Consider the following 14,794-nt stretch of genomic DNA (forward strand, 5'->3'; position numbering starts at 1 on the left):
TAGAGCCAATCACATCTTTATTAGTCTCTGCAGCAAGGCTATTGGAGCCTCTGTTTACAAGGGAACTTTAGCAGGCTACTCTGGCTACTGGCCAGGAATGTTAGCACTTCTATTAGTACAGAATGGGAAAAGAAACTGGAAGCAAGCCAAATGGAGAGACTGCTGGGCCACCTGACAGGAAGGCACGTGTGAGGCTTCCCAGTGGATCAGGCCCAAGAGGTGAACACTGCCATCTCCCCCAGAGTGAAGGAAAAGACAAAGCCTGAGATGGTTGACAGCCACAGTTATGGAGACAGGTCCAAGTTCCTGGGGACCAGGAATGCATTTCCTGATGGAGGCACCATCCTAGGGCTGGAGGTTCCAAACAGAGCTCATCTGCCCCCAGCAAGGAGACCCCAGCTTCAGCTCGATTGCTGCCCCAGGCAGCCTAACATAGGGAATAGATGTTTTCTGAGCACTGAAAGAACAAGGGACCCAGGAAGCTGATAGTGGAAAGGATGGGGCTAACTTCAGAGAGTGTTTTGGATTTGAGTATGTGTCAATATTAGCAAAACAGGCAATATATTCATTATAGGCACAATCATGAAACTTCCCTTCAAAGAGCTTACATCTCGCCTTTATCCAGCAAGCTCTTTAGCCTGGAGGGCCATCATGATCTGATCCCAGTCCTCACCTCAGCCTAAATGAACTCTTAAGTCCTTGGACATCCCGTGATATTTACTGCTCTGCACTCTTGTCAACAACCCTACTCCTAGCCTACCTTCATCTGCTTTTACCTTCATGGGCCAAAGGATGGATAAGTCTGCCTTGTCAAGTGTTTATTTACTTCTGTTTTTCCTACAAACCCTGGAGCAGCTGGAGGAAAGAACCTGACTCCTGTGTCTCCAGCGCATGGGACCTTGAAGTCACATGAGCTGTGTTTTCTGTGTCCTGGTGTATTTGCAGGAAACCTGTCCATATATGTCTATAACAAAATTCTGGGGTGTCTGGCAGGAGATACAGGGATTTTGAGCTATGTTTGCGCCTAGGATGATAGCTTCTTCCAATATAGTGTTGGGGAGTGGGATGGATGATCCAAGTCCAGAAGCGGCTAATGGAGAAGAAGGAGCCAAAGTACGGCAGAGCTTAGAGTAGCGGTGAGTGGGGTCAAATAAGAACAGGGGTTTGTTGGTCTATGCGCAGGGTCCACACTCCGAGTCCCAGGGGTCAGAACCAGCAGGGCGACCACATGAGCGAGCCGAGGGCTGCACCTGTGGCAGCCCCAGCAAGCATGCCCATGGCCAGTGGAGCGCCAGCACTGTAGCAGGGATCCTCCCGCACTACCACGTGCGTCACGCCGGGGCCTGTGGAGAGAGCCGTGAGGGCTGGGGACTTAAGAGCAGAGAGATCTTTGTCCCTCTCCTCCCCTAGACTCACGCCCAACCCAGGACAAGGGGCTGAGCCCACCTTCCTACACCTCAGTTGGAGAAACTGAGGCCTTGATTCGGAAAGGACTCGCACTCTTTCCCCAGGGCTTACAAGCCTTAAATCTGCTACGGACATTCTGAGGCTGCGGGTCTAGGGTGCAACAGCGAGAAAACTCCGGGATCTTTAAGAACCTTGACACACCAGAGGGTGGGCTTTCCCAACCGCCAGCCCTTCGGGCGGGAGGCGGCCGTTCCCACGTTTAGCCACCAGGGGTCGCGACGAGCTCAGAAACGGGTATTACAGGACAGCCCTTGAAAAAGGGCCGGCCTTGAGAGGAAAGGTCAGATCTATGGAGTGGGGGGGGCCGCTGGTCCGTGAGATATTTCGAATTTCCGGTTGGGGAGGGCCCAGTGGAGGGTCCCGCCTGGGAAAATCTGTGGTCACTACAAGAGTGGGGCTTGGCAATGGAATAGGGCAGGGGGTGGACCAGGCGGGATACTTACCTGCATAGGGCGGTCCGTAGTAGCTGCGGATATATGTGGCTTCATGCGCGTTGGGGTGTACCACCTCATAGTAGTCCTGGTACGGGCTGTAGACACGCACCTGAGGAGCTCGACTGGGTTAACTGCCTGGAAACTCTGTCCCCGTTTGGTCTCCTCCCCCAACACACCCGGCTTAGGTCCTTCTGGACCCACAAAACCACTTCCCCGAGTTTAGAAATGGTTCCCTAGGAACCAGCAAGCTCCTGGAAAAAGGCCCTGCCTCCTCCACATGGTCCATGGTCCTTGTCCTCTAAAACTTTAGCCCTTACATCCAGCTCCTAGTGATCCCATTTTCCTGCCCTGGCCTCCTAGCTAGCACTCCCCTAATCAAAAATTCTCCATGGCTCCCAACTTCCATACACAGTCTATTTGCTAGCCGCTCTCCAGTGGATTTCTCCAGTGGATTTCTCTACTCTCCTCATCATGGGGTGGGGCATCTGGCCAAGCCCCAGGCCCAGAAGTAAAAGGTTGGGGAGGAAGGAAAGAAAAGGAAGGGTAGGGTTGGAAAGTAAAGTATTATTGAGCATCTATCATGTACCAGGCCCTGAGGGAGGTGTCCACATGTGTAACTTCCTCTAGTCCTTACTGCAGACCCTATTAGCTTCACATTACCACAGACCTGGGGATGGGGGCTCAGAAAAGAGTGGTCATTGCTGTCTCTGGGAGGGAGGTATGCAGTCTCTCCGTTAGGATTTTATCAACCCCTCAAAGCCTAACTCAAAAGCCACCCACTCCAGGAAACCCTCTGGTTTCAGAAAAAAATCCTTTCTTCCTGAGTTCTCTCTGGGCTCTGCTAGTGCCTTTTCCCCCCGTCTTTCCTCCTGGCCTTTCCTGCCTGCACGCCAAATGTGAGCTATTTATAAGCAAGGACTCTGATTAATTTCTGTTATGTGCAGGGCCTAATGCATAGCAAGAACCAATAAATATATGCTGAATTAAATGGAAGGTCCGAATTCAAGCCCCTCATTTTATCCCAAGGGGAGCAGACCTGGAGAGGGGGCAGGTCCCCTTCTCTCCTGCTCCCTTCTTCTTAGCCCCCCCCTTCCACGTTATATCTCTAACTGGCTTTCACACCTGAATGGTCCAACTCCCTTTAGAAGTCTAGGTGTCTTAAATTCCAATCCCAAAGTGATGTCATCACCTTTGCATCTCCCAAACTTTTTGTTCTATAAGTGCTTTTATCTACATGCCACCACCATGCATTCAAACCAAGACATCAGGTCCGCACCCTTGTCTTCACACACTTGTCTTCCACATCACAACAGCTACCAGGCAGGTCTCATGATTTTAACTTCTAAATATGCTCTTCTGTCCATCTTTTTGGCCAGTGCTAAGAGATTAAGCCATTGGTTTTGGCAACTTGGAAGCTGTGGAAACTGAAAAACATTTTTCAGTGGCGTGGTTGGGATAAGAATCTAGGCTATGGAGAGCTGAAGAATGATTGAGAGGTGAAGGATGGAATCAACATGTCATGACAACTCTTGCAAGAGTTTAGCTATAGGGGCATCTGGGTGGCTCAGTGGGTTCAAGCATCTGCCTTCGGCTCAGGTCATGATCCCAGGGTCCTGGGATTGAGCCCCGCATCGGGCTCCCTGCTCAGCAGGCAATCTGCTTCCCTTCCTCTCTCTGTCTGCCTGCCTCTCTGCCTACTTGTGATCTCTGTCTGTCAAATAAATAAATAAAATCTAAAAAAAAAAAAAATGTTTGGCTATGTGGGCGCACCTGAGTGGCTCAGTCGGTTAAGCATCTGACTTCAGGGAGTCTGCTTGTCCCTCTCCCTCTGCCTACTACCCACTTGTGGTCTCTCTCTCTCTCTCTCAAATGAATGAATTAAAAAAAAAAAAAAGTTTGGCTATAAAGGGAGTTCTCCAAGCACACCTGTGATTTCAAATTTCCATGCCATTTCTCTTTGATGGGGCTGCCTTTCTCACCATTTTTCATCTAACTACCTAACTTCTCTTTCAGACTGAACCCAAGTATCACCCTCCCTGAACCTCAGGTTCTGATGGGGCCCTTAGACGCCCCTTATCACAGCACTCTACAATCACTCTACAGTGTCATTGTTTGTATCCCTGCGAGTGTGTAGGTCTCCCATCGGACTGGGAGACCCCCCCCACCCCATAAAGAAAGGTCTAATCATGTCTCTGAACATGATAGGTGTCTAATGGATTGAATTAATCTCAAGTGAGTCAAATACCAGCGAGTCACCCAGCTCTAAGTCCAGCCTCAAGTTAGGGACAATGACCAGTCCCAGGGAAATGCAGGAGGTTCAGACAATCAATGCTCAGTCTCAAGTGACTTCCCTCACTGTGCTCTCCCCTAAAGGTGATCCAATTGGGCTTTCTAATAGAGGGTGGCCAGGATCTGAGCTCCATGTCTAGAAGGGCCTACAGAGAGCCAAACACTCAGGTCCCCACTTTTATTTGTAGAGGACTTGAGGTCTAGAGCCTGCACCTGCCCAGTAGCTGCACAGTGAGCCAGGGGCGCGGTTGGGCCTTGGAGAGAGTGGAAAACACCACCTCATACCCCTTGCGGCACCTGTTTCTACCCTCTGGTCTTGGGAGGCCCAGAGGAAAACTCAGGCGGGTTGCCTGGCAACAGGGCAGGGGATCATCTGGAGACCTCATGGATAGAACCTAAGGCCTTGATCCCTGATCCTCTCCCTCCCTGAAAGCCCAGCCCCTTTTGCAAGTACAGGGTCAGCCAGTCAGGGGGCCACATACAAATACAACCGTTCCCTCAGAAAAGGTCTTGTTACTTGGTTTACAGCTTTTTAAATCCCATTTTTAGGCATCCCCGCTTTAAACACGGGGATGCCTAAAACACTTAATATCCTCGTTCAGGCAAGGGGGAGGACTCAGAATGCTGGGATAGAAGTCCTAGTCCTGCCACTGATGAATCAAGTGATCTGGCCCACAGTGCCCATTCTAAGGCACAATGAGAATCCAGCCGAGCCATGTCTATGCAACCAGACCTACGTGGGCCTGGCACTTCAGTTCAGTGGTTCTGCACATCGATATTACTCGAAGTTTTTTAAACCAGAGATTTCCAAGGCCCTACTCCAGACCTATGGAATTAGAGCATCCAGAGGTAGGATCTGAATGCTTGAATTTTTTTTATAAGTCCTGAATTGATTCAAAGGCACAGCCACATTGAGCACCACTGTGCCATGAAAGGAATTCATAGTTGGCTGTAAGAGGAGGGGCCTCCCCTGCACCCACCCCATGCCCTGCTGAACACTGGGGACAGAGAGAGGATCCATCCCCCACTCCTGCTTTCCAGAGATTCTGGGGTGGGGAAGGGGGACAAATACGGACTAAATTATGATATGCGGTAGTGATGCCATTACAGAGGGTTTTCCCACCTCCTTCCTCCCTTTGGTCATTCACTCGTTCGCTCATTTGGTGAACACTGTCTGAGGCCCACTTTTGCCCTAGCTCCATGCACCAGGAATAAGGAGAGTCAAAAGAATGTCCCGATCACTGAGCACTCATTGAGTACCTGTTGTATACCCAGCACTGTGCTAGACACCTTAGGTGCAGAGCTGATTAGACCTGGTCTTTACCTTGGAGCAAGTCCCAGGTCTCGTGGGAGAATAGAGACCAAAATACAGGGACTTGTACCCAGGCCTAAGAAGACAATACTAAGCATTTAGTGCAGCAGGCTGTGAGTGGAGGTCTGGGAAGTCCTCCCTGAGGAGGGGGGCAGCTTTTGAAGTGGCTCCTAGAGGCTAAACATCAGTTTGTCAGGTGAATAAGAAAACTAGGAGTTTTCACCACAGAGAGAATGGCACAGAGAGAATGGCAAAGCCTGGGAGGAGGGAATGGGTCTGGCATAGCTGGGAACAGAGGAAACAGCAGAGCACCTGGAGCACAGGGGAGGAGGGAGATGTGGTAGATGAGACTCGCCTAGGCCAGATCCTAAGGACCTTGAAAATGGGGCTATGGGTGGTATCCTGTGGGTGATAGGGAGCCATAGAATGTTTGTGAGCAGGGAAGGGAGGCGACTGAGCCCAGTTCTGGAGGCGCATCGTCATAGCCAGAACAGAGACAGGGAGAGCTGAGCCAGCACTTACCCAGATCCGCCTCTCAACCTTACAGGGGCTCCACGAGCTGGTCGCACACCTGACCTTGGGGCAAACTCGGCGGCTCCTGGGAGGGACGGTGGCTCCAGCTGGGGCCTGCTTAAGCCACAGAAACCCAAGAAGGGGGAGGGAGGGAGGGAGGAGCTGTCAGAGGCCCTCTACATCTGGAGCAGCTCAGAGCTTTTAACAGGCCCTACCGGCCCCCTCTGTCAGCTGGTCAGGGGGAAGAGTTGTCCTCTTCCTCTTCAGCCCATGGTAATGGAGGGAGTCTCAGAGAGGGCAGTGACTTTGCCAAAGATACACAGAGAAGGATCAGTAGAGTCTCCAGAATTAGCTCAACTTCGCCTCTTTTAGGCTGCTGAGGCTCCCAGTCTCCAGGGAGGACAGAACAGGTCTGATCTACCTTCCCACCCACCTCCCCCCTACACTGGCCTTCCAGCCTTGCCCCTGGCTGGGTCTCTGGCCCTGTGTTCCCTGGAACAGCCTCCATCCAGAGGGGGGTATAAATCTGCAGGACATGGAGGGACAAAGTGCAGGTCACTCCTCCATAAGCACAGGACGGAGAGCAGCCACCGGCAGGCATGGACACTCGGGAGCCAGGCAGCCCCTGGTACAGAGACAGAAGCGCAAACACATTCTACTCGAGCAAGCCCAGGGACCAGAGGGGTGTGTGTGAAGCAGGGGTAGTGAGAGGTGGAGAGAGGGTCAGAGCAGAGAGCTGTGGGAAGCAGAGTGGCAGGAAGGTGCACAGGCAGAGAAGGGACAAGGCAGCTTCATAGAGTCACAGAGCACAGACGGTCAGCCCTCACCTCCTTCGGCCTCTTTCGGGTGGGACGGATTTGCCTGCATCGGGGGGATTTGGAGCTCAGAGCCAAGTTAGCTAACAGGGGGACCTCCACCCTGCTGAGTGCTGCCCCTGCCTCCTCACTCCCAGATTCTGATCCAACCTCCACACAGAAGCTGGGGTCTGCTCCCTGAAGTCTGGCCACAGTCCTCCCTGCTTAATACCCTTCATTGCTCCTCAGAGGTCAGCTCTCCCATTTCTTTCCCTCCATGTATTATGGTTCAGCCAGGCCAGACTCTGGCCCCTTGCACACACGTGCACGCGCGCGCGCAACACACACACACACACACACGTGTGTGTGCACACCCCACTTGTCCACCTCTGCTCACGCAGCTCTTAATGCAGATGATGCCCTTCCCTCCCTGTCTCACTGGCCAAGGTACTGTACAGGTTCTTCCACTGACTTAAGACTGTGAGGCTATGGCTAAGTCACTTCCTCTCTGAAGGTCACCTTCCCTATCTGTAAAATGGGACTCAAAGTACCTACCCTACCAAGGCTGTTGGGAGATTAAATGGTACAAACAATGGCAGGCACCAAGCACGATGCCCTGCCCTCAGCAGATGCAGGCCCAAGAAGGGTTCTAAACACAATCATGTCTTCTCTGCTACCTCTCCCCAGACTTTCTCTCCAGATGAGATCAGGCGCCCCTGTGCCACAGACAGAAGGAGCAGGCGCTGAATATGGAGTCAGGCAGATGGGCCAAATTGGGGCACCCTTGAGCTTCGGGCTTTGGGCGGCTCCTCAAACCCACACCTTCATCCATCACTAAGCTCCATTGACTACCTCCTAAATATGTCTGATCCTTATCAGCTTAGTCCAGACCTCCAGCCAGTCACCAGAACTCTGCCCCAGCCTAGTTAGAAGTAACTAGTCTCCTGGCATCTACTCTTAACCCTCTGCTGTCTGTTCCTACCAGCCAGACCTATCTTTTTAAAAATACAAAAATGGTCTGATCTGTTCATCTCATCCCACTGCTTAAAAGCCTTCAATAACCCCCTGGTGTTCTTGGCAGAAACCAATGTCGGAAACACATCCCATCATGCCAGGCTCTCTGCCCTGCTCTCCATCCCTAATCTCCAGCTGCCCCAGCCTTCATTCTGTTCTCGAACTTGCTAAAGTCATAACCTTTCTCAGGGCCTTTGCACGTGCAGTTCCTCTGCCTGGAAAGCTGTTCCCTTCACCCCACCGCACCCCTTTCAGCCAGTTGATTTCTGTCCATCCTTCAGGTTTCATCTTTAGCCTTGTCTGAACTCCCACCAGGATCAGGCCACCAAGGTGGTCACACGGAGTGCACGCAGCACGTCCTGTCAGAGCAGTTCCCATGACTGCAACAGAATCATGAACTATGTGCCCAGTTGCTTCCCGTCCGGCTGCACACTAGGCTGAGTCCAGGAAGGCAGGGCCTACACCTCCCAACTTAGTTCACCTCTGATCCCTGCCCTTCAGCACAGTGCCTGGCACATAGTAGGAGCTCAGTAAATATTTGTTGTGTGGATGAATGAAGCTCAATCTTACCATCTGCAGAGAGGGAACAGGAATCCCCACCTCACAGGACTGCTGCGAGCAGCCAGAACTGGACCCGCGTCACGCCAGGCATACGATAGCTGCTCAATAAAAGGCAGTTCCTTTCGCCCAACTGACAGGCCACCTCCTTCTTTCTCTCTTTCCTCCAAGCACCAGTTGTCTGTCTTCTGTCCTTTTCCACTCGGGACTCAGCACGTCTGAGTCCACACAAACCTATTCACTTGCATCTAGGGGAACTGAGAACTCCTGGCAGGCAGAGACCGAGTCTGAATCACCCATGATTCCATGGCAGGAAGGGGTGGTGAGGAGAAAAGGAGAGAATGGTGTTGCTCACCGGGGTGGAGTTTGCCTCCAGCAGCGCCGTCTTCCACGCTCTGCAAAGCAAACCCCAAAGCATAAGGAGGGAGGTGAGAGGTCAGGCCCCGAGATGTAGGCCCCTTACTTTCCTCCTCAACCAGCCTCTTGACTCCCTTGGATGGACAGAGGTGACCCCCCCTCCCACCCCAGTCACACAGACAGAGCCCTCACTGGAGCTGGAGCCTCCTAATTCATTCTTAGCCCACACCCTTCCCTTCTTCCAGTTTCCCTGTCTAGACAATAGACGGCTGGGCTTGGGTGGTCTCCTAGGGGCCTTCAGATTCTGGCATGCCTGGGCTGGGCCTCTCACTGCAGCTCACCTCCACACCCCAAACCTACTAACACAGCTCCCCAACACTCTGACCCCAGAACCCGTGAAGGCCCAGTGGACACCAGACAATCAGGCCTTTGTTGGTTGCCATGGCACCTGGCTGGGGTGGACAAGGCGGCTCTGTGCTTTGTCTGCCCGGAGCTCAGCTTCCCCCACTGCCACACACCCCATCTCTTTCTCTCTTCTACAATGCAAAGGCCGACTGACCCTCAGCCAGAGGGTAGGAAGGGAAAGAATGTGAGGAAGCAGGCATACCCCGTATTGCAGTGTGGACCTGCACCTGACATTGGGGTGTCCCCGGAACAATAGTGGGCTGCCTCAGTTAGGCGGATCTGGGTCTGTGCCTCAGATGAAGGCCACCCACCAAGGCATCTTTTCAGAAGACAGTGGGAAGGAGGACCCTTTATGGATGTCACTGAGCTGTCTTTTCCTCTGTATCAGCCCGAGTGAGAGCACATCTCTGTCAGGTAAATACATGACTCTCTATGATTGGGGACCATGCACCTGAGGCAAGTATGCGGGTTCCATCCCATTCTGGGTGAGGACTTTCCTGGGTATACTACCAATCATGGTGAGCCATTCAGATGCACTGTGCCCAGACTCCACCCTGCTGACAATCTTTGTCCCCTCCCCTCTTCCTACACTTTGAGAATCAGAAGGCCCAGCAGGAGGAGGCATCTGGGTACATTCCCCAACATTCTGCCCTATCCTGTCCGGGAGGACTCACATGGCATCATCCTTGGTCTCTGCACACAAGTGGAGACGGGAGCCCTCCCGCAGGTTCACAGTCAGCAGGCCATCTCGGCTCCGGCCCTCTGGGGGCTGCACATCTAAAGGCAGACACATGCATACGGAGATTCCACGAGGCACAGGTCCCAGGTCCCCCAGTAAAATAGAAACAAGAATAGGAATCGACCTCTGGGTCCTGACCTAGGCCAATGCCAGCCTCCTCTGATCCCACACACTTTCTTTTGGGATTCTGCTTTACTCTTTAGAACCTTTCAGCCTTTCCACATTGCCTATAGCCCTTGTTAGAGACATCTATCAGTGACCCTATTATAATTGTGGCCTGAGTCTTGGTGGAGGAGATTTGCTGTGTGATTCTGGGCCAGTTACTAAACTTCTCTGGTCCTCCTTATTTCTTTTCATCTTTATCTCGTTCCTGACACCTGGAAGGCAGGAACTGTGTCAGACTCACCTCTGTGATCCCAGTATAGGACCCAGGCCCAGCACAGGGCCGGAACTCAGTAAGGAACTCATTTCTTAATTCGCACTCACACAAGCTGGTGTTGATAGAGGCCTAGAAGCATTATGTGTGGAAGCCCTCTGAAGGGGCAAAGAGCCTGATGCAGGTATTATCAGACAGACGCAGTGAGAGGGCGGTGGCCAGAGTCACAGTGCAGAGGGGAAAGGGCTTCTCACCATGGCATTCTTGGCCAATCTTTATGTCGCGGACATTGAACTGGATGAGCACACGGTCCTCCTCATCCTGCGCAGTCTCGTCGCGGTAGTAGCCCAGGGTCCCATCCAGCCACAGGGCGAACCAGTTCCGCTTCCAGCGGCGGAGGATGGAGCCTGTGCGATGGTCCACATTTGCTAGGCGGGCTGATAGCAGAGCCTGCAGGGGGCAGGAACCCCCCTTACCCCCAACCCCCACTGTTGTGACCCCCCCCCTTTCTTATCTATCTACCTCCTGAAATGATGGCAGGGCCTCTTTCTGCCTTGCTCACCCAATGCCTCTCATTGGGCCTAATACATAACAGAGACCCCATGATGTGTTCAATGGTAAATGAATAACCAGATTCCTTCCTTGGGGGCTTCCAAGGCCAAGCCCCAGGTTTCTTCAAGGACAAAGACCTCTCCTTATCTGAGCCTCCATCTTATCTCTTATCTCCTACTTGTGTGACAGCCTTTTGTGTAGCTACCAGACTGGGGGGCCCGCAGCTCCCCATACTGGACCCGGCACCCAGCAGGACCTGGGCTCAGTGATCACTGAACTGAATGAAGTGAGTATGGTCGTGGGTCGTTGGAGAGCTCCTAACCCAGGGTAGCTCTTGTTCAGATCACGATTCTGGCCGGAGGTGGGTCTGGAAGACTGAGCCCTACCTTCAGCCATTTTACAATTGAAAATCTTAACAGAAAGGGCAAAGACATAGGGACCTTCTTCGAGCTTTACAGATTCCAAAGCACAGAGGCATTTTCATTTTATTCTAAGCCTTGTTCTGTGACCAGCCCTGGGCTAGGGTGCTGTGGATGTGCTGAGCCTCAAAACCGGCCTCTGCTCTTAAGCAGCCTACAGTCTGGGGCCAGTATGGGGAGTGGTAAGACCCACAGGTAAAGGCGGTTCTATTATAGGGGGATCAATGCTATCACGAAGGTATGTATGAAGCATTAGGAACAGTGTGGGGAGCTTACACTGTTGGTGCTACAGCAGAGGCTGGAGCAGGGGTTAGAGGCAAAGTCAGAGAAGGCTCCTCACAGAAGGGGACAGTTACCAAGCAGTCAGAAATAGAAAGGACATTCCAAAAAGTGGGAAGAGTATGAACAAAGGAGGAGAGGGGGGAAAGAGGGTCTTGTTTCTTGGGAGAATGGTTCACGGGGGCATACCCAACAAGCCACTTCTGTCCCCTCCTGCCCCTGGACAAGGTACAGACAGACAAGGATTTGGCCCAGGGTCACTCACTCTGTCTCCACAGCCAGCCGCCCCTCACCAGGGCCATTTCTTCAAAAGGATTTTCCAGGGTGGGGTCAGGCGGGACCTGTGAGAAGGAACCATGGGATACACAGGCCTCACCAGCAGCCCCCCCAGGCACCTCCCCAGAGAGAAGCCCCAGCCCTGTCCTCCCTGGTCCTCCCTGGGGGAGCCACCGAGGAAACCTTTAAGGGAGTGTTCGTAAACAATCAAGGGCAAGCCTGCTTGTCTCCTTCTCCTTCTCTGCTCCAGCAGGATAATGAGCGCACTGTTCTTGTGGGGTCAGCAGAGCAGCCAACCATTGTGCGGGGGTGGGAATGGGGCCCGGGAGCCTGGATTCCAACCTCAGCTCCATAACCTTGACCATGTCCCTTCTGCTGGCTTCCTTTTCTAGATCTGTGAAGGCGTGTCTATGAGGCAGGTAGAGGCTGGGGTGAGGAACGCTTACATTGTTGGAAACCCTAGAATTTCAAAATGCTGGCAGCACAGACTACTAAAATCATGGCAATGAATGAGGGACTTTCATGATAAGAAAAGCCTCCCTCCCACTTGCACCTCACCTGAGGCATTTATGAAGTATGTAAAATGATAGTTCAAAAGCAGCTCTGATTGCCCGAGCCTTATGTGTCAGGCAGGCTTCTCAGTGTTTGCATCTATTATCTTGTTGAAGCCTCACAAAAATCCTTGTTATTAACAGAAAACAGGCATGGAGAAGTTCAATCACTCATGCAGATCTCCCTGATTAGAAAGCAGGGGAACCTGCCTTCACGCCCAGCAGTCCCAGTTTCTAACCATCACACCAGTAGGAGATTTTAAAACTCTAAATACCCAGGTCATGCTCCATAACAACGAAATCAGAAAGGTCTAGGGCTGGGAGGCCAGCACTGATAGTCTTTAAAGATCCCAAGGGATTCTAATGTGCAGCAAAGTCCGGAAATCGCTGCACATACTATACCACTTCACTTTGTCCCCACTGTAACTCCATTAGATGGGCAGAATCTTTCCTGTTTTACAGGTGGACAAACTGAGGGACAGCAAATGACTTGTCCATGTATGTGAAGGAGCTTGGACTGGAGTCCAGGTTCACTCTGTTTCTGAAGGCGACTTACTTGCAAGCGCGTGCCTCTACCCCTCCCCCACCTGCTCACACCTGTTGCTGCGTAGTAAGGGCTGGCACACCTGAGCAGGAAGGCCTGACTTTGTCCATGCTTCTCCTGAGGCTCCCTCCCTTCTCCAAGTCCTAACACTGGTCAGACAGAGGGTCAGGTGCAAACTCCCTCTCCAGCTTCCCCTGGATGCACCCACCTGTCCACACCTCTTGCGGATGCTGCTGCCAAAACCGCCGCTACTTGACGCTGCGGCTACCCAACCTGCTGCGCCTGCGCTTTGTGCGCCCCACAAATGCGCCCTGGGGCATTTCAATCCCCAGGCTGCGCCCTGGGCTAGGCTAGCCCTGGGCCCCACCCTTTGGCCCCGCCCCACCTCCCAGAGGGGATGGGCGGGGAGAGATGGGCGCCCACGAGGCTTCTGGGACTTGTAGTCTGCAGCCCTAGAGCTGGGATGTACAAGGCTTCTCCTGGGCGCTAAGCCTGTGCTGACCGGGAGCACAGGTGAGAAGCTGCACCTGTAATTTTATTTTGCCAAGACATCTGTGCACTCATTTATCATGAAATACATTACCTAAAAATCATGAACTCACTCTCTGAAAAAAGTAAGTTTGCGAGGAGGAGCCAGGCTCCTAGTTTTGCCATGTTTTCTCAATACTCAGTTTTTGCCACGCCCTGTACTGGGTGCCAGTTGGGTGCACAAAGGAGCAGCCGACAAGGCCTTTCCTCCTTCCTTCCCCAGCTTCCAGTCTGGTGGTGGGAGGGGGAGGCTAAATGTAAACACAGGATATGATTTAACTATGGGAGAGGAGTCTCACTTTGCCCAAGAGGTTCAGGAAGGCCTCCCGAGGAGGCTAAAAAGGGTCTTTGAGGGATGAGTAGGAGTTTCCCAGGGGACAGCTAAGAGAATCATATGAGCACTGATCAGAAATTTCAAAAGCATGTCCAGTACTTCAGTGTATTTGGAAAATAGAGTGCAGGGATGGGGAGTGGCAGGGGATGGAGCTGTAGGGTTTGCAAGGATGTAACACGAAGCGTTGGATGACAGGCTCATGATTTGCTTGGCTCTTATGAGCTCTTACAGCTCTTATAGTGGCCGGAGCTTGGGGGTGGGGGTTTCAAGAGTTAGGTGGTCTGATTTGTGGGTTCAAAAGATCTTTCTAGGGCCTAAAATGATTGGAGGAGGACCAACTGGGAAAAGAAGACCGTTTCTGTGTCTACCACCTGGGTCTGCCCCTCCATGATCACTTCCTTGAAGAACTCAACCCATAAGCACCCACCTAAAAGCAGACCTAGGATGTCATTCAGAGAACAGGGACTGTCGGGGGGGGGGGGGCCTGAAGGGCTCTTGGACCCAAACCCTTTTTGGGAGGGGCACCCACTCCACCCTAGGCCCTTCCTCCTGTCCCAGAGGACTGTTCCTTACCGGGGCTGCGGGACTCATGGTTCCTGGCCAGTCAGAGTAGCATTTCCCAGAAGGCTCCTGCAGGGGGGCATTTCTCTGAGCGCCTTAAGAGATAAGGGGATCAGAAAGATGCTACCAAGTGGGAGCCGGAAGGGGGAGGCAAAGAGGAGGCACACAGATCCCAGAGAAAATCGTCCTCTCTCTCCAGGCACTCCCCAACTTTCCGGACTTATCTCAGTCGCCGACTGCCATTCAGTTCGCTGGATAACAAATCATCCGTGATTCAGAGGCGGTCTTGGTCTCGTTTGTCTAAGATTCCCGGAGCGGAGGGGCTGGGCCAGTCCTCCTCCCTCTGTCGGGGCGGGGCTAAATCTGCCTTCTCCCGCCAGGCTGGACAGTGCCATCATCCCAGCCTGGCTGCACCGCCTGGCTCTTTAAGCTTCCTTCTCGCTTCGGAGTTTCTGTAATCCTGACCTTGAATCACCCTGGCGCTTCGTCCTT

General features: G+C 52.7%; 1 protein-coding gene across 5 annotated transcripts; it reads right to left on the minus strand.

The window, feature by feature from the left end:
- PLEKHB1 (pleckstrin homology domain containing B1) lies at positions 1–14,347 on the minus strand. 5 transcript variants are annotated; one of them, XM_032853132.1, is made up of 8 exons: positions 14,315–14,347; positions 11,774–11,849; positions 10,513–10,665; positions 9,818–9,920; positions 8,737–8,776; positions 6,025–6,129; positions 1,911–2,010; positions 1–1,343 (listed from the first exon to the last, which is right to left on the minus strand). In XM_032853132.1, the coding sequence occupies exons 1-8, from the start codon at positions 14,330–14,332 to the stop codon at positions 1,207–1,209; spliced, it is 732 nt and encodes a 243-aa protein (XP_032709023.1). In that variant the 5' UTR covers positions 14,333–14,347; the 3' UTR covers positions 1–1,206. The 5 variants fall into 5 exon arrangements, with proteins under 5 accessions (XP_032709023.1, XP_032709028.1, XP_032709024.1 ...); XM_032853137.1 differs by lacking the exon at positions 14,315–14,347 and adding an exon at positions 13,088–13,189; XM_032853133.1 differs by lacking the exon at positions 14,315–14,347 and adding an exon at positions 13,098–13,176.
- Between the last annotated feature and the right edge of the window lie 447 nt (positions 14,348–14,794).

The sequence above is a fragment of the Lontra canadensis genome, unplaced genomic scaffold, assembly GCF_010015895.1.
Source record: "Lontra canadensis isolate GAN:19392208 unplaced genomic scaffold, GSC_riverotter_1.0 scaffold7, whole genome shotgun sequence".
Taxonomy (NCBI): domain Eukaryota; kingdom Metazoa; phylum Chordata; class Mammalia; order Carnivora; family Mustelidae; genus Lontra; species Lontra canadensis.